The following is a 20,002-nucleotide window of genomic DNA, read 5'->3' as shown; positions in this document are numbered from 1 at the left end:
CTAGATGTTCAGGACTCTTATGGCTTGGGGGCAGAAGTTATTTTGAAGCCTCTTTGACCTAGACTTGGCGCTCCGGTACCGCTTGCCGTGTAGTAGCAGAGAGAACAGTCTATGACTAGGGTGGCTGGAGTCTTTGACAATTTTTAAGGCCTTCCTCTGACACCGCCTGGTATAGAGGTCCTGGATGGCAGGAAGCTTGGCCCCAGTGATGTACTAGGCCATTTGCACTACCCTCTGTAGTGCCTTGCGTTCGGAGGCCGAACAGTTGCCATACCAGGCAGTGATGCAACCAGTCAGGATGCTCTCGATGGTGCAGCTGTAGAACCTTTTGTGGATCTGAGGACCCATGCCAAATCTTTTCAGTCTCCCGAGGGGGAATAGGTTTTGTCGTGCCCGCTTCACGACTGTCATAGTGTGCTTGGACCATGTTAGTTTGTTGGTGCTCTCAACCTGCTCCATTGCAGCCCTGCTGATCAGAATGGGGGCGTGCTTGGTCCTCTTTTTCCCGTAGTCCAAAATCATCTCCTTTGTCTTGATCACGTTGAGGGAGAGGTTGTTGTCCTGGCACCACACGGCCAGGTCTCTGACCTCCTCACTATAGGCTGTCTCGTTGTTGTCGGTGATCAGGCCTACCACTGTTGTGTCATCGGCAAATGTAATGCAAGTTTCTTTGTTTTTACTCTTCTAGAAGCCAAATAGGATAAAATAACAATACATCTGTAAAATATTAGAATTATCAAGTAACATCTAGAAAGCAAACAAATCATGCATATTTGTTTTTATTTCCAAGTTTGATGCTGTGCAAATCTTAAAAACATCTTATGTAAACAACAGTGTCTTGAAACCACCACCAGGGTCAAATGCACGAGACACATAACTCTCCACTAAAAACACATTCAGTAGTAGTGACATAATGTAGGCTACAAAGCCAGCGCTCACATCCAAACTATAGATTACATCACTTTTGCAGTTCTCCTCGTCCTTCCATTATTGAAGTCTGAGCACGTATGGGTTTATCATATGAAAGCAAGTTTCAATTCAGCAGATAAGCCTTTTTAATTATGTTGGTCATCATGTGATTCAGTTCATGAAAAATAGCAAGAATCAAACAATATGTCCACAAAATAATATCCACAAAATCATTGAATAAAAAATATTTTAAGACCAATCAAAACTTTTTGGCTCTCGATTTTATTAAATATAATTACAACAAATAAAATAACAAATGATAACACATATATTGTAATGTGTGGGAGTGACTGAGGGCAAATAATGTTATGATGACTTCCTTCCAAAGGAATGACACATTAGCACTGTTGTCAGCAACTGTAAATTGAGACCTTTGAACAAACATCCTATCATGCCTTTGAGAAAATGCCTTCTGCGGTCATCAAATCAAAATCAAATTTTATTTGTCATATACACATATTTAGCAGATGCTATTGCGGGTGTAGCGAAATGCTTATGTTCCTAACTCCAACAGTGCAGTAGTGTCTAACAATTCACAACAATACACACAAATCTAAAAGTAAAAGAATGGAATTAAGAAATATACAAATATTAGGATGAGCAATGTCGGAGTAGCATCGACTAGATTACAGTAGAATACAGTATATACATATGAAATGAGTAAAACAGTATGTAAACATTATGAAAGTGACTAGTGTTCCGTTATTAAAGTGACCAGTGATTCCATGTTTATGTACATAGAGCAGCAGCCTCTAAGGTGCAGAGTTGAGTAACTGGGTGGTAGCCAGCTAATGATGGCTATTTAGCAGTCTGATGGCCTTGAGATAGAAGCTGTTTTTCAGTCTCTCGGTCCCAGCTTTGATGCACCTGTACTGACCTCGCCTTCTGGATGATAGCTGGCCATCAAAGATGGACGCAAACCCAAAATCGACTGCCCTTGGAACATGACATACTGTATCTTTGTGTTGCAATAGCAAATGCCATGAACAAGTCACCTCTGCTGTCTGCATAGCCTGCCTGTACATTAAATAAACAACATGAATCTGTCAGCAGTTCACTACTCTTCTCAGAGATGATGACATAATTATTTCAAAGACAAAATGAAAACCATTAAAACATACAGTACCAGTCAAAAGTTTGGACACACCTAGTCACTTAAAATCAGATACCACCTGGTGCCTCTCCCCTGACAAATAGATGTCTGACTCAGTAGCATCAGTTGCCCTCTTTGTGAAGAACATGCAGATTGTTTTCTTCACATTGAGATGCAAACATGAGCCACTGAGCCACTTTATATCATGGACCATTACAGTAGTGAGTTCTTGTGCAGCTTGTTGTTTGCTCTTTGCATGCACATACAGTACCAGTCAAAAGTTTGGACACACCTACTCATTCAAGGGTTGTTCTTTATTTTTACTATTTTCTACTTTGTAGAATAATAGTGAAGACATCGGAAACTATGAAATAACACATATGGAACTCCTTCATGTAGTAACCAAAAAAGTGTTAAACAAATCAAAATATATTTTATATTATAGTAGCCACCCTTTGCCTTGATGACAGCTTTGCATACTCTAGGAATTCTCTAAACCAGCTTCACCTGGAATTATTTTCAAAACAGTCTTGAAGGAGTTCCCACATATGCTGAAGACTTGTTGGCTGCTTTTCCTTCACTCTGCGGTCCGACTCATCCCAAACCATCTCAATTTGGTTGAGATCGGGGGATTGTGGAGGCCATGTCATCTGATGCAGCACTCCATCACTCGCCTTCTTGTTGAAAAACAAATGATAGTCCCACTACACATAAACCAGATGCAAAGGTGTGTCGCTGCAGAATGCTGTGGTAGCCATGCTGGTTAAGTGTGCCTTGAATTCTAAATAAATCACAGATAGTGTCACCAGCAAAGCACCCCCACACCATCACACCTCCTCCTCCATGCTTCATGGTGGGAACCACACATGCAGAGGTTATCCGTTCACCTATGCTGCATCTCAAAAAGACACAGCGATTGGAACCAAAAATCTCAAATTTGGACTCATCAGACCAAAGGACAGATTTCCACAGGTCTAATGTGTTTCTTGGCCCAAGCAAGTGTCTTCTTCTTATTGGTGTCCTTTAGTAGTGGTTTATTTTCAGCAATTTGATCATGAAGGCCTGATTCACACAGTCTCCTCTGAACAGTTGATTTTGAGATGTGTCTGTTACTTGAACTCCGTGAAGCATATATTTGGGATGCAATTTCTGAGGCTGGTAACTCTAATGAACTTATCATCTGCAGCAGAAGTAACTCTGGGTCTTCATTTCTTGTGGCAGTCCTCATGAGAACCAGTTTCATCATAGCATTTGATGGTTTTTGTGACTGCACTTGAAGAAACTTTCAAAGTTCTTGAAGTTTTCCGCATTGACTGACCTTTATGTCTTAAAGTAATGATGGACTGTCATTTCTCTTTGCTTATTTGAGCTGTTCTTGCCATAATATGGACTTGGTCTTTTACCAAATAGGGCTATCTTCTGTATACCACCCCAGCCTTGTCACAACACAACTGATTGGCTCAAACGCATTAAGAAAGAAAGAAACTCCACAAATTAACTTTTAACAAGGAGCACCTGTTAATTGAAATGTTTTCCAAGTGACTACCTCATGATGATGGTTCAGAGAATGCCAAGAGTGTGAAAAGCTTTCTTCAATGCAAAGGGTGGTTATTTTGAAGAATCTCAAATATAAAACACTTTTTTGGTTACTACATGATTCCATTTGTGTTATTTCATAGTTTTGATATCTTCACTATTATTCTACAATGTAGAAAACAGTACAAGTAAAGAAAACCCCTGGAATGAGTAGGTGTCCAAACTTTTGACTGGTACTGTACATGACGAAACATCCCATTCCAGAACAGAGAATGGCAGTGATTGATTTATTATATACAATACTCTGTACAGTTTAGTCTGTACATGAAGAGTGATGGACTTTACAGAAATGGATGTTTATGGGAATGATGATTGATGTTTTTTCTTATAACCATAGAAGTGTGTCAATAATCACATGGAACTGAAAGCATGAACAAAGCCAAGGTCTAATCCTCAACAGTGTAGAACGGCACATAGTCCAAAGTGTACCAATGAGCTCCTTTGATGTCTGTATAAATCACAGAGGAAGAATGTTATCAACTCTACAACAATCAACATGCTGTAAACATACTATTGCACATGAAACGTCGGCATAAAAAAAAGACCTGCGTGGGAGTCAAGCCGCTCCTCCCTCTCTGCCGGGCAAATTGTTGAACCTGAAGGGCATTATTTGGGGTTTGTACTTTCCACAGGCAGTGGCTGTGACGTGCCTGACGTGCACAATATTGTGCAGGACATTTCCAAGGGATGCGTCAGGTTGTCGCCGGGCGAAGTCAGAGTCTGGTTGTTCTCTTGGAGTGGCCACATCTCCTGCAACGTCAATGAGGGGTGGTGAGCTGGGTGGCTGCTCATTAGTGGTCTCCTCTGCCTGTAGTTGGCCCACACCTGGAGGATGGTCTCTTTGAATGGCCGTGTGGTCAAGGTGTACAGGATGGGGTTGAGGGCACTGTTGATGGGCAGGATGAAGATCACCACCCAGGAGCTGATGGTTCCTATTCGGGAAGATGAAGATTACATTATTATCCATTTAATACATCAGCAACGGAAATTGATATTCTGCAATCCCATTCTCCTCGGTAGACATACACATAGGGCCTACATTTAGTCACGGATGGTAGAAAATGTGCCAAACTAAACTAGCCAGTCTGGCCAAATTTCACAAGGCACACATTTTTTTCCTGAAAGTTACCCAGGCTAGTTGAAATTATGTTCAGCAAGCCAGGCTGGCTTGTGCTCTAAATCCTTAAGTTCCATTCCTGTGTATAAAGTTCATGCATGGGAAGTAGGGTGAGGTGTGGTGGGTTGAGAAGAGACAATGATGGCTCGAAGATGTTCTGTGATGCTGGTCCATTTGTAAACATGCTTTGAGTACAACCACACATTTACATTTAGAGTACCCATCAGTCTGGAAGTGTGCTATTCAATTTACAACCATAAAAAAGGATTAATTATGGAACTAATCTGAATGATGTTATGTTACAAACTCCCTGCTGGAGACTCATAGCAAACCATCTCAGAGTCCTCTCAGAGACACAAACACTAACTTTCTAACCTTTGCACTAGGCACCCCTCACCCACTGGAACCTAGCAGGCCAGGCTATGGGTTATAATGTCATAAACTGTCTTCACACCTAGGGCCTTGGCCACTGATTGGTTGACAGGGCAGTTGCTAGGGGGCCACACATCTGCTCCTCTTTCTGACTCTCCAGGTCACACACTTTCCAGTCTCTTTCAAGCAGTCACAGAGAAGGCAGCAAGCTCATCTCTGTCCTGCACAACAACTGGACTCATTCATATCTCTGGACATGAGGCATATCTCTGGACATGAGGCATATCTCTGGACATGAGGCATATCTCTGGACATGAGGCATATCTCTGGACATTGAGGCATTATCTGGACATGAGCATATCTCTGGACATGAGGCATATCTCTGACATGAGCATATCTCTGACATGAGGCATATCTCTGGACATGTGGCATATCTCTGGACATGTGGGATTGCGTGCATGTTTAAAGTTAGTTGTGTATTTGTGTATATTACTGCTAGTTGTTCAGCAGTATATCAGCTTATATTTCTATACAGTCCTTTATCATTTATTACTGCTTTATTCTTCAAGATTCTGTATCTGTGCATTCTTGCCCTGGTGTGTTCATTCGGTATGTGTATATTCATTGCCTCTGTTTCTCCTGTTACAGAACCACTACCATTCCACTACCTTTCTAAATGTCCATTGCATGTCCATTTCATTCCTGTGTGTGTCAATAAAGTATACCATGTGTGTAACTCTGAGGTTGCCTTATTCCCCTCTGACCGGTGGAGGTGCTAGCAGGTCACAGATTGGCCCAAATGGAAAGTTGCTCTCTTTCATGCAAGTATAATATCTGTAAAAGAGACTGATTGAAATACTTATCTTTGATGTAAGATGGCACTGCACAGTAGCCTACATATTGTATGTTTTATAGCCTACAAATTGACCTTGTCTGTTTGATACAATGTTAGGGTTTCCAAATAAAATGTTTGAAATGATAAAAGTAGTCACAGATTATGACAGTACTGAAACTCCTACCTGGAATCTCCACCTGCAACAGTGATAGAATCTTGAGAACAAAGATGGGTATCCAGCAAAGGGAGTCTGTGATGACGATGGAAAAGAACCTCTTGGCTATGGTCACCTCGTTCTTGATATGGTTACTATATTTAGTCGTCTGTGTCCCTGTCCTCTGGATGTTGTAGAACATACTCCCATAAGACAATACGATTATGAGGAACGCTACCAGGTTCAGGCCTGTTGAGGAAATAACATTCACTGTGAGCTCCTTTGAACTCCTTGTAATCATACAAAGTAAAATTGTTAAAATACTTTAACTTTCAGAACAATTCAAACAATTATTGCAGTTAGCAGATAATAAGAAAAGACAAACAATATTTACCTGGCTTAAAGAGAAGGAATATAATATATATTGTTTACAGGAAACTCATTCAACAATTTTAGATTAAGTTGTGTGAAAAAAGGACTGGGTGGGGTTGAAATATACTTCTCCCATGGGCAAAGAAAAACTCAAAAGGGTTGATGATATTAATTAACAGTAATTTTGATCTGAATGTACAAATTGTCCAAACAGATCTGCAAGGTAGATGGATGATTTTAAATATGTTATTGGACCATAAACAGATATGGCTCATTAACCTTTACGGACCAAATAATGATGATCCACGTTTCTTTGAAAATATATATAATAAATGATCAACCCTACAAGCAATACAAGACTCTATTATTATGTTGGGAGATTATAATACTGTTTTAAATACCTCTATGGACCGTAAAAGGAAATCACACTACAAACTCACCTTCATGGAAATCCCGAATGTCATGGATATATTGGACCTAGTGGATATATGGAGGCTTAAATATCCTGACCTAGTGAGATAAACTAGTGAGATAAATGGCCGAAGCTCATACAAGCTAGTCGTCTTGACTACTTTATGTCATTCTTCTTTGCACCAAAAATGTAAAAAGTGTTGATAGGGGACAGAATGCGGTCGGACCATCAGATAATTGGCATATACATTACTCTTACTGAATTTTCACATGGGCGAGGATATTGGAAATTTAATAAAAGCCTATTGGATGATAACTTGTTTTTAACTATGACAGAGGAATTTTAACTGAGTTTTTCTGACATAACATAGGTACAGCAGATCCCGTTATAGTATGGGACACTTTTAAATGTGCCTTTTGAGGCCATGCAATTCAGTACTCAGCTCTAAAACAAAAGCAATTTAGGTAAAAAATGAGTCCATTTTAACAAAGGAAATAGAAGGTCTAACAGAATAGATACAGTCAATAGCAATACAAACTGTACCATAAAGGCTCAGAATAAGTTAGAGGAAAAACAAAAATAAATGGAGGAACTTATTCAAGAAAGGTGAAGTGTAATGTATTATAAAAATCAAGCACACTAGATAGAATATGGGGAAAAAGGCACCAACTTCTTTTTTAATCTAGAAACATAGAAATGCTACCAAAAATAATTTTCTGAAACTTGTTACAAATGATGGAGTCACCCATGATTGACCAAATTATATTTTGAAAGAGGAAACAAAGTCCTTTAGCATATGTTTTCATTTCAGTCTCCTCCATCTCCTCTAACCGAAGCTAATTGTATGGATTTTTTTCTATTAATGATGTAAAATTAACAGCTGTACAGAAAGACTCATGTGAAGGCGAAAAGTCCGGGAATACTCCAGGGCTGGATGGCATACCAGTTGAGGTATACCAAACATTTTTTTGATATACTCAGAGGACTGTTATTAGCATGTTTTAACCACTCCTATGTGAATGGTAGATTATCGGACACTCAACAAGAAGGTCTGATTTCATTATTACGGAAACAGGATACAAGTGGTAAATATAAACATGCTGTACATTTAAAAATATTGGAGTGTTTTGATGTAAAAATTCCAGCAAAAATATATAGCACAAGAATTAAGAAGGTATTGTCGGATATTATTCATTCTAATCAGACAGGTTTTTTACATGGACGATACATTGGAGATAATATAAGACAAGTAATGGACACAATAGAATAGTATGAAAAATTTGGGAACCAGGCCTGCTATTCATAGCTGACTTTGAAAAGGCTTTTGATAAAGTACGACTGGAGTTGACATAATTGCCTGGAACTTTTATTTATTTTATTTAATAAAGGTTAAATAAATAAAGAATATTTGGAGAATTTCTTTTAAAATGGGTGAAAGTCATGTATAGTAACCCTAGGTAAAAAATAGTAAATATTGGTGTCACGCCCTGACCTTAGTTATCTATGTTTTCTTTATTATTTTGGTTAGGTCAGGGTGTGACGAGGGGGGGGTATGCGTTTTTGTATGTCTAGGGTTTTTGATCGGGTTCATGTCGTATTATGTAGTCTATGGTGGCCTGAATTGGTTCCCAATCAGAGGAGTGTTTATCGTTGTGTCTCTGATTGGGATCATATTTAGGTTGCATTTTCCTTTTGGTTTTGTGGGTTTCGTCTATGTGTAGTTGCCTGTCAGCACTCTTTGTTAGCTTACGGTTCGTTTGTTGTTTTGTTTAGTTTTGTTAGTGTTCATTTCTTAATAAAAAAGAATGTACCATACCACGCTGCGCCTTGGTCTCCTCCCTACGACGGCCGTGACAATTGGCTACTTCTCAGAAAGTTGTAAAAAATCAAATCAAATTTATTAGTCACATAACACATGGTAGCAGATGTTAATGCGAGTGTAGCGAAATGCTGGTGCTTCTAGTTCGACAATGCAGTAATAACCAACAAGTAATCTAACCTAACAATTCCACAATACTACCTTATACACCACACAGTGTAAGGGTAAAGAATATGTACATAAAGTAATGAATGAGTGGTGGTACAGAACGCATGGCAAGATGCAGTAGATGGTATAGAGTATGGTATATACATAGAGATGAGTCCTGTAGGGTATGTAAACATAAAGTGGCATAGTTAAAAGTGGCTAGTGTTACATGTATTACATAAGATGGCAAGATGCTAGATGATATAGATGTACAGTATAACATTGAGATGGGTAATGTAGGGTATGTAAACATTATATTAAGTGCATTTGTTTAAAGTGGCTAGTGTACATTTTACATAATTTCCATCAATGATTTTTAAAGTGGCTGGAGTTGAGCAGTATGTTGGCAGCGGCCGCTAAATTGAGTGGTGGCGTGTTACAGTCTGATGGCCTTGAGATAGAAGTGTTTTTCAGTCTCTCGGTCCTGGCTTTGATGCCCTGAGAACTCGCTTCTGGATGATAGCGGGGTGACAGGCAGTGGCTTGGGTGGTTGTTTGCCTGATGATCGTTTAGGGCTTCTGTGACCTCGGGTGTGGTGTCCTGGAGGGCAGGATTTGCCCCGGTGGTGCTTGCAGACCATACCCTCGGGAGAGCCTTACGGTTGTGGCGGAGCAGTTCCGTCAGGCGGTGATACAGCCGACAGGATGCTCTCGATGTGCATTACGTTAAAGTTTGTGAGTGCTTTTGTGGACAAGCCGAGTCTTCGCGCTCCTGAGGTTGAAGAGGCTGTTGCGCTTTCAAAGCGCTGTCTGTGTGGGTGGACCAATTCAATTTGTCGCGTGATGTGTACACCGAGGAATTAAAAACTTCCACCTTCTCCACTATGACCCGTCGATGTGGATAGGGGGTGCTCCTCTGCTGTTTCCTGAAGTCCACTCAATCTCCTTTGTTTTGTTGCTGTGAGTGTGAGGTTTTTTCCTGACACCACACTCCGAGGGCCTCACCTCCTCCCTGTAGGCCGTTGTCGTTGTGGTAATCAAGCTACACTGTAGTGCATCCGCAAACTTGATGATTGAGTTGGAGGCGTGCATGGCCACGCAGTCGTGGGTAACAGGGAGTTACAGGAGAGGGTCTCAGAACGCACCCTGTGGGCCCAGTGTTGAGGATCAGCGGGGTTGGAGAGTTGTTACTACCTCAAAGCTGGGCGGCCCGTCAGGAAGTCCAGGACCCAGTTGTTAAACTGTCAAGAGGAGTAAAGCAAGGTTGTCCACTATCGGCATATCTATTTATTATGGACATCGAAATGTTAGCTATTAAAATCAAGATCCAACAATAATATCAAGGGGTTAGAAATCCAGGGCTTAAAAACAAAGGTGTAGAGAGCTCCCGAGTTGCGCAGTGATCTAAAGCACTGCGTTGCAGTGCTAGCTGTGCCACAAGAGATCCTGGTTTGAGTCCAGGCTCTGTTGCAGCCGACCGTGACCGGTAGACCCATGGGGCGGCGCACAATTGGCACCGCGTCGTCCAGGTTAGGGGAGGGTTTGGCCGGCAGGGATGTCCTTGTCCCATTGCGCTCTAGCGACTCCTGTGGCGGGCCGGGTGCATGCATGCTGACACAGTCGCCAGGTGTATGGTGTTTCCTCCGACACATTGGTGTGGCTGGCTTCCGGCTTAAGCAGGCATTGTGTCAAGAAGCAGTGCGGCTTGGTTGGGTCATGTTTCGGAGGACGCATGGCTCTCAACCTTCGACTCTCCGTATGGGAGCTGCAGCAATGAGACAAGACTAACTACCAATTGGATACGATGAAATTGGAGAGAAAAAGGGGTGCTTTTTAAAAATAAAAATATATAAATTAAACAAAGGTGTTATTGTACAGTGATGATTCATGTTTTCTTTTAAATACACAATTTGGATCCCTCCACAGCCTCATAGAGAATCTAGATACTTTTTCTAACCTCTCTGGAGGTTACAACCAAATTATGATAAATGTACTATATTACATTTTGGATCACTAAAAAATTCAACTATTACATTACCATGTAGTTTACCAATAAAATGGTCTGATGTTGATGTGGACATACTCGGTATACATATCCCGAAAGAAGTAATTGATCTCACTCCAATAAATGTTTATAGAAAGTTAGCAAAAATAGATAAGATCTTGCTACCATGGAAAGGAAAATACCTGTCTATTTGTGGAAAAATCACCCTGATTAACTCTTTAGTCATATCACAGTTTACCTATTTGCTTATGGTCTTGCCTACACCTAGTGAACAGTTATTTAAATTATATGAGACAAACAATATTCCATTTTATTAGGAACTGCAAGCCAGACAAAATTAAACGGGCCTATTTATATAATGAATATGAATTCGGGGGGGCAGAAATGATTAAATATTAGAGCATTAGACGTCTCACTAAAGGCTTCAGTCATACAAAAGTTATACTTAAATCCGAACTGGTTCTCATGCAAATTAATAAGAATGTCTCACCCCATGTTCAAGACTGGCCTTTTCCCCTTTATTCAGATTACAACCTCGCACTTTCAGTTATTTGAAAAGCAAATCATCTCCCAAATATCGCAATTTTTAAAACATGCCATAGAAAGTTGGTTGCTATTTCAATTTAATCCACCAGAAAAAAAACAGAAGAAATAATACAACAAATATTGTGGTTAAACTCAAATATACTAATAGTTATATAAACAATATTTTTTTATTCAATAAAAAGGTATAATCTTTGTAAACGCATGGAGATATGTCACACATGCAGCTAACAAAAATATATGGAAATGTCTGCTCTACCCGAAATTACAACCAACTAATTGCAGCATTACAGCAAAAAATGGAAGAGGAAAGTCGAAGGGGAAAAATAGGGAACTTGTCTGTCAGCCCTGCATTAAAGACCATAATTGGTTAAAGAAAATTGTGATAAATAAAAAAGTATACCAGTTTCATTTAAGGACCAAAAATGGACAGCTGTGCCATATAGATTGCAAAATAGTTGGGAAGAGATTTGAGGTTCGGATTCCATGGCACATGGTTTATGAACTGATACGCAAAACGAAGCCAGATTCAAAACTTTAATGATTATACAAAATTCTTGCAACCAATAAAATGTTATATATACGGGCGATACGACCGTCCCCGCTCTGCAGATTTTGCTGCAAAGAGACAGAATCATTAGATCATTAGTTTTGGTACTGTGAATATGTAGCTTGTTTTTGGTCACAGGTCCAGGAATGGCTGAAGAATTGCAACATCAAGTGTATTTTTAAATTACAATCTGTAGAAATTATGAGAATAGAAAGGTTCAGTACTTTTGTGAAACATCACAGCACAGTTGAAAAATATATGGCAAATAGAAATCCCATATGGATGGTGTTAAGAGATAAATGGGAGGGGTTGAATGGAGTTGAAGGTTGGGAAAAATAACAACAACAAGATACCTAATGTAAAACATACTGTGTCCATAAAACGTATATAGGTTCATAACATTTGTGACAGAAATAGATGGTAAAGGTTGAGGTTACAGGAAGGACAAGAGTAAAAAATAAAAAATAAAAAAATTGAACTGTAAGATAGACTGTGCCCGTAAAGTGTATATAGTATATAAATTGGAAGAAGAAGCCTAAGCATTTTTGTTCACTAGTTTACTACATTTACGGGAGGGGTGGTAGGGTTAGAAAGTAATAAAGGAACATATATATATTTTTAAAGATGTGTATATATACAGTTGAAGTTGGAAGTTTACATACACCTTAGCCAAATACATTTAAACTCAGTTTTTAACAATTCCTGACATTTAATCCTTGTAAAAATTCCCTGTTTTTGGTCAGTTAGGATCACCACTTTATTTGTGTGAAATGTGAAATGTCAGAATAATAGTAGAGAGAATGATTTATTTCAGCCTTTTTCTTTTTCATCACATTGCCAGTGGGTCAGAAGTTTACATACACTCAATTAGTATTTGGTAGCATTGCCTTTAAAGTGTTTAACTTGGGTCAAATGTTTTGGGTAGCCTTCCACAAGCTTCCCACAAAAGTTTGGGTCAATTTTGGCCCATTCCTCCTGACAGAGCTGGTGTAACTGAGTCAGGCTTGTCGGCCTCCTTGCTCTTTTTCAGTTCTGCACACACATTTTCTATAGGATTGAGGTCAGGGCTTTGTAATAGCCACTCCAATACCTTGACTTTGTTGTCGTTGAGCCAATTTGCCACAACTTTGGAAGTAAGCTTGGGGTCATTGTCAATTCGGAAGACCCATTTGCGACCAAGATTTAACTTACTGACTAATGTCTTGAGATGTTGCTTCAACATATCCACATCATTTTCCATCCTCATGATGCCATCTATTTTGTGAAGTGCACCAGTCCCTCCTGCAGCAAACCACCCCCACAACATGATGCTGCCACCCCCGTGCTTCACGGTTGGGATGGTGTTCTTTGGCTTCCAACCCTCCCCCTTTTTCCTCCAAACATAACGATGGTCATTATGGCCAAACAGTTCTATTTTTGTTTCATCAGACAAGAGCGTACTTTCCAAAAAGTATGCAGTCTTGATTTTTTTTTCTCATTGTCTGTCATAGTTGAAGTGTACCTATGATGAAAATTACAGGCCTCTCTCATCTTTTTAAGTGGGAGAACTTGCACAATTGGAGGCTGACTAAATACTTTTTTGCCCCACTGTATAAGTGAAATAGTCTGTCTGTAAACAATTGTTGGAAAATTTACTTGTGTCATACAAAGTAGATGTCCTAACCGACTTGCCAAAACCATAGTTTGTTAACAAGAAATGTGTGGAGAGGTTAAAAAACGAGTTTTAATGATTCCAATGTATGTAATGTATGTAAACTTCCGACTTCAACTGTATGTATGTATGTATGTATGTATGTATGTATGTATGTGTATATATGTATATGTATGTACAGTCGTGGCCAAAAGTTTTGAGAATGACACAAATGTTAATTTTCACAGTCTGCTGCCTCAGTTTGTATGATGGCAATTTGCATATACTACAGAATGTTATGAAGAGTGATCAGATTAATTGCAATTAATTGCAAAGTCACTCTTTGCCATGCAAATGAACTGAATCCCCCCAAAACGTTTCCACTGCATTTCAGCCCTGCCAGAAAAGTACCAGCTGACATCATGTCAGTGATTCTCTCGTTAACACAGGTGTGAGTGTTGACGAGGACAAGGCTGGAGATCACTCTGTCATGCTGATTGAGTTCGAATAACAGACTGGAAGCTTCAAAAGGAGGGTGGTGCTTGGAATCATTGTTCTTTCTCTGTCAACCATGGTTACCTGCAAGGAAACACGTGCCGTCTTCATTGCTTTGCACAAAAGGGCTTCGCAGGCAAGGATATTGCTGACAGTAAGATTGCACCTAAATCGACCATTTATTCTATCATCAAGAACTTCAAGGAGAGCAGTTCAATTGTTGTGAAGAAGGCTTCAGGGCGCCCAAGAAAGTCCAGAAAGTGCCAGGACCGTCTCCTAAAGTTGATTCAGCTGCGGGATCGGGGCACCACCAGTACAGAGCTTGCTCAGGAATGGCAGCAGGCAGGTGTGAGTGCATCTGCATGCACAGTGAAGCGAAGACTTTTGGAGGATGGCCTGGTGTCAAGAAGGGCAGCAAAGAAGCCACTTCTCTCCAGGAAAAACATCAGGGACAGACTGATATTCTACAAAAGGTACAGGGATTGGACTGCTGAGGACTGGGGTAAAGTCATTTTCTCTGATGAATCCCCTTTCCGATTGTTTGGGGCATATCCGGAAAACATCTTGTCCATGAATATAGAATGGTACCAAAACATCCTCCGAGAGCAACTTCTCCCAACCATCCAGGAACAGTTTGGTGACGAACAATGCCTTTTCCAGCATGATGGAGCACCTTGCCATAAGGCAAACGTGATAACTAAGTGGCTCGGGGAACAAAACATCGATATTTTGGGTCCATGGCCAGGAAACTCCCCAGACCTTAATCCCATTGAGAACTTGTGGTCAATCCTCAAGAGGCAGGTGGACAAACAAAACCCCACAAATTCTGACAAACTCCAAGCATTGATTATGCAAGAATGGGCTGCCATCAATCAGGATGTGGCCCAGAAGTTAATTGACAGCATGCCAGGGCGGATTGCAGAGGTCTTGAAAAAGCTTTGCTTCAACTTCATGTAATTGAAATGCTTGTAATTATACTTCAGTATTCCATAGTAACATCTGACAAAAATATCTAAAGACACTGAAGCAGCAAACTTTGTGGAAATTAATATTTATGTCATTCTCAAAACTTTTTGCCCCACTGTATATATATATATACATATATGTATATATACAGTACCAGTCAAAAGTTTGGACACAGCTACTCATTCCAGAATTATTCATATTTTTACTATTTTCTAATTGGAGAATATTAGTGAAGACATCAAAATGATGAAATAACACATATAGAATCACGTAGTAACCAAAAAAGTGTTAAACAAATCAAAATATATTTTATATCTGAGATTCTTCAAAGTATCCACCCTTTGCCCTGATAGTAATTAAAAATAGTAAAAATAGAGAAAAACCCTTGAATGAGTAGGTGTGTCCAAACTTTTGACTCGGAATGTTTATATTTGCAAAAAATATATATGGGGGATTGGAAGTGATGTAGACAATGACATTGGTGGATGCTACAATCTATCTGACATATTAAAGCTGATCTACCCCCTCCATTTAAAAAATATATAAATAATTAAATAAAAAACTATTATTACAGTTCGACACACATGGGACAAAGGCCTGTGTGACAACTTTCATGAGCCAAAATCAAATTGTTTTAGGGGCCCAATGTGGTACTGCCTTTGTAACAGATAACGAGATACATTATAGAAAAGCACTTATATAGAAACCTTCAGCGATTATGGAAATATGTCTTCTGTTCTCAACCCCATGAGAGTATGTACCCCTCATTGAGAGGCTGAAAGCGCAACATTACCACCCACAGTGTAGCAACCCTAGAGCAATTCGCTCAAGGGAACAATGGAAGTAAACATGGTAGTTGGGATTCTGACAACAGCAATCTTCTTGTTGCCAGTTCTTTTACCAGACTTGGGATTTGAACCAGGCAGCAACCCTCCGGCTACTAGCATGCCTCTTTAAGCTCTGGGCTAATAAGTGAGCCTCATGATTTTAAAATGGAAGCTACAATTAATAAGCAGCACTTGGAAATATATAGAAATAGGCCATCTTCCTGTCAGTGACATTGGAACAATGCTCATGTCAGAGTGGCATTGGAACAATTCTAATTTCAAACTGATATTGGAAATGGACAATACTCATTTCAGAATGACATTTACATTTTGACCTTGACAGTGACATTAAGTTAGATAAGACACCCACCCAGGAAAATGACGATGGAGTACACCTGCGCCCCTGTCGTCTCGGGCTGCTCCGAGTGTAACGGAAAACACACGCCGTTGGTACCGTAGAAGTTCCGGAACAATCCTTTGAAGACCAGGGGGAGGAAGGCGATGACGAAGCCAATAAACCAGATGCTGAGGAGAATGGAGACGGTGCGCCGGCGGCCCGGGGTTAGATACCGGAAGGGGTAGACGATACAGATGTACTTCTCCAGGGTGAGGTAGGTGAGCAGCAGGACGGAGACCTCAGTGGAGAGCATGGCGAGGGAGCCGATCACCTGACACTGGACGCTGTCCATCCAGGCCTGGGCGTGGCGGTTGTACTCGCCGCGGAACTTTAGATCATAGGCGCCGATCATGAAGAGGTAGACTCCCATCAGGCCATCGGCACCTGGGTGGTGGAAGTGGGTTGCAACAGTAATTACTATGATCCAATTGAACTCAGTGTATGGATTGATTCTGCTGGACTTTTTACAGTGAAATAGATCCCTAACGTCGTAGTTCGGTTACCTGTGCACTACTTTTCAATCTATCTCCTTGGTTAAAGGGACATCTCACTCCATAGTCAATCAATTCTACTGTCATTTGGGAGTCATAAAGTGCAGAAAAGAGTTACTGTAGAGTTACATCAATGCAAACTTCTGTAATTTAATGGGCCAAGCTTTTAGTCACAGTAGTATGCCTTCAGAGCATCTACAAGTGGAATATAGGCACAGCTCAACTTCAAGACACTTCTGAGGTATAAATTTGACGGACAAATTGATTTCAGAGTGAATCTGTTCAGGATTAATAGCAGTGTCATGTACAAACTGATATGTTATAATCAGCAATGACAAACTTCTGGTAATATATTAACTTTATCTTACACAAACTTTGAAGTCTATTTGACTCTGCTGAGATGTCCCCTTTTTCAGTAAGCCATTCATTAACATAGAGATGAAATATTTGTGCAACAAAATCAAACTAAAATTTAAATCGAACTGAAATTTCAGACGTAAATGAAATACATCATTTTGGTCCAAGATGAATTTATCTGGCTGGTGTTTGACTTTGGCCACGGTGATGCCAAAACAGACAACATCTTTACCGCTCACACTTCCCCTCAGTAAATGACACTAGGCTCTGTCTAATACAACATTCAGTGACTCATTGTATAACATAGCGCTAGACCATGTAATTGCACTTCCTTTGATATGAAAAGGTACCAAATGTGCATGTCAAAAGCATTTTTCATCTGACACGTTACAGTGTGAAGCATGGTGGATTGCCAAACCCATTCTGATCTTCACAGGGATAAGTCCTAAACATATACTGTCTATCTAGTTAAATTGAACAGAAAGGTGTGTCTTACAGTGCAGGGCACAGAGACAAGTCAGGTAATCTAGCTATCCCACTGACTTCCAAGGGACTAAGACATTAATATGTCTCTCATTCTCTGCATCACGGTATCTGAGACAAATCTAGTTTAATTGAGCAAAAATGTGGGCCTGACTTTGTAGCAAAGGCATAAAGACATGAAATGTAGCCATGTAATGTTGACTCCCTCTGACTCCTAGGGTAGTACAACATTAACGTACTAATGGTTCAGTGGTGGTTACTGCGATTGTCGACAGTTCAATAATTAAATAAACCTGCATATTAAAGCTAAAGACCCCAATTCAATAGTTTGCGGATCAAGGAAACCTGCACTGAGGGTTCACTAAGAATGTTCTCTCTGTATCTGTGATGTTCACATTTTAAATCGACACACCCCGGAAGTTGTCCCTCTCTTGGACATTGGAGCCAAACCTCAACTTCCCTTAAGATACAGAGTAAACATTCTAAATGAAATTGAAACCTCACCTTCCTTTATGATACAGAGTAAACATTCTGAATGAAGCTGAAACCTCACCTTCCCTTACGATACAGAGTAAACATTCTGAATGAAGCTGAAACCTCACCTTCCCTTATGATACAGAGTAAACATTCTGAATGAAGCTGAAACCTCACCTTCCTTTATGATACAGAGTAAACATTCTGAATGAAGCTGCAGTAAGGTTTTCCTTTATCTGAAATCAATTGACTGGAGGCCTTAATTGAAAGATCTGAAAGCTGTTTCTTACAACACAAGGAGATTATACACATGGCATGGAGCTTGTTCTCCGATCGGATGTAGGAGCGCATGCAGATGACAAAGATGTTGCCGAAGCACGTGGTGGCCGACACCACCCAGACGAAGACCCTCAGGACGATGTTGGCCAGGAGGTCCTCGAAGGAGGAGATACCATCCGTGTTGGGCTTGCAGCTGCGCACATGAGGGGCGTACCCACAGTACTGGAACTTCTTAAAGTAACTAAACACAACAGGAGATAAAATCAATGAACAGGATGAAAGAGGGAGACTGTCCAAAAACAATCCCTAGCCCCTAGGCTCTACCCCTAGCCTCTAGTCTCTTACCCTAGACTATAGCCTCTAGGCCACTCTCTAGCCCCTAGTCTTTAGCCCCAACCCCTAGCCTCTAAGCAGTTCATGATCTTTAATAAATGGACAGGTATAAGCAACATGGGAGTTCTCTACTTTGAGCTTTAATATGCTAGGTGGCATTTCTGCCACATTACTTACAACCACACATGTAGAATCTTAATTTGAGCCAGTTTGCTACAGCAGAAAAATTACCCTGCAGCAACAGGAAATGTGAATTATTATGTGGATTATTGGACATTTTTGAAGGGGTTGATACATTTTCCATAACAGAAAATCAAGTCTGAAATGTCAAAGTGGAAATTATAAACTTCAGAAGCATTTTTTAAACCCAAAATGCACTACAAGTTTTACATTTCCTGCATTGCAGGTAAGTTCTCCTTTGACAGGGTGATCAAATTAAGATCCTACATCTGTAGCATGTCCTTTGTGATCTACACATGCGTAGAGTGTAGCAGTTAGGGATGGTTTCAGGGCCCCTATCAGGATAGGGGATAGTGCACATCCAAAGGTTGCACAGAAGCTGGCCAAAAAAGTATGTGATACAAAGTTGTGCAGCATATGGCGGGAGTATTACGTTTTCAGTGAATCTCAGAATGGACCTGTGTTTTGTGTTCTGGGATGACCTTACTCAAAAGTATATACAGTGCCTTCAGAAAGTAATCACACCCCACAGTTGAGCTCATTCAGTCTAGCTGATTGGCTATTATTTTTGCCTATTATTTTATACTTTTTTATCAAGGGAGGCCAAATGCTCGTTGGCTTCCCTTGCATTCAATGCTATGCTAACAATGTCAAAGTTTTTTGACCAGACAGCATCAGATAGATGGTCTACACATACAGAGACAGAGGGGTGCTGTTTCACTCACTCGGATGCTTTCTCCGGTGAGATACAATCAGCCTCTTGTGAAATGAAGGAAAATTATGAAACAGAGAGAGACAAAATTTACATCATTATTCTTTAATATACACTGCTCAAAAAAATAAAGGGAACACTTAAACAACACAATGTAACTCCAAGTCAATCACACTTCTGTGAAATCAAACTGTCCACTTAGGAAGCAACACTGATTGACAATAAATGTCACATGCTGTTGTGCAAATGGAATAGACAACAGGTGGAAATTATAGGCAATTAGCAAGACACCCCCAATAAAGGAGTGGTTCTGCAGGTGTACCAACCAGACCACTCTCAGTTCCTATGCTTCCTGGCTGATGTTTTGTCACTTTGAATGCTGGCGGTGCTTTCAC

At 40.2% G+C, this 20,002-nt stretch overlaps 1 protein-coding gene across 1 annotated transcript in view; it reads right to left on the bottom strand.

Annotated features, from left to right (window-relative positions):
- Window positions 1-1,175: 1,175 nt before the first annotated feature.
- rxfp1 (relaxin family peptide receptor 1) overlaps window positions 1,176-20,002 on the bottom strand; it is a 109,569-nt gene continuing 90,742 nt past the window's right edge. Inside the window, exons 15-18 of the mRNA XM_023989680.2 lie at window positions 18,394-18,623; window positions 16,272-16,682; window positions 6,167-6,385; window positions 1,176-4,590 (exon numbers count right to left, since the gene is read on the bottom strand). Of these exons, the coding sequence (XP_023845448.1) occupies window positions 4,265-4,590; window positions 6,167-6,385; window positions 16,272-16,682; window positions 18,394-18,623 (1,186 nt within the window). The 3' untranslated portion in view covers window positions 1,176-4,264. The remainder of the gene's footprint in view (window positions 4,591-6,166; window positions 6,386-16,271; window positions 16,683-18,393; window positions 18,624-20,002) is intronic.

Source organism: Salvelinus sp. IW2-2015, linkage group LG6.2 (assembly GCF_002910315.2).
Source record: "Salvelinus sp. IW2-2015 linkage group LG6.2, ASM291031v2, whole genome shotgun sequence".
NCBI classification, from domain to species: Eukaryota; Metazoa; Chordata; class Actinopteri; order Salmoniformes; family Salmonidae; genus Salvelinus; species Salvelinus sp. IW2-2015.
The sequence above is the reverse complement of the archived record's forward strand: the minus strand, read 5'-3'. Positions and strand labels throughout refer to the sequence as shown.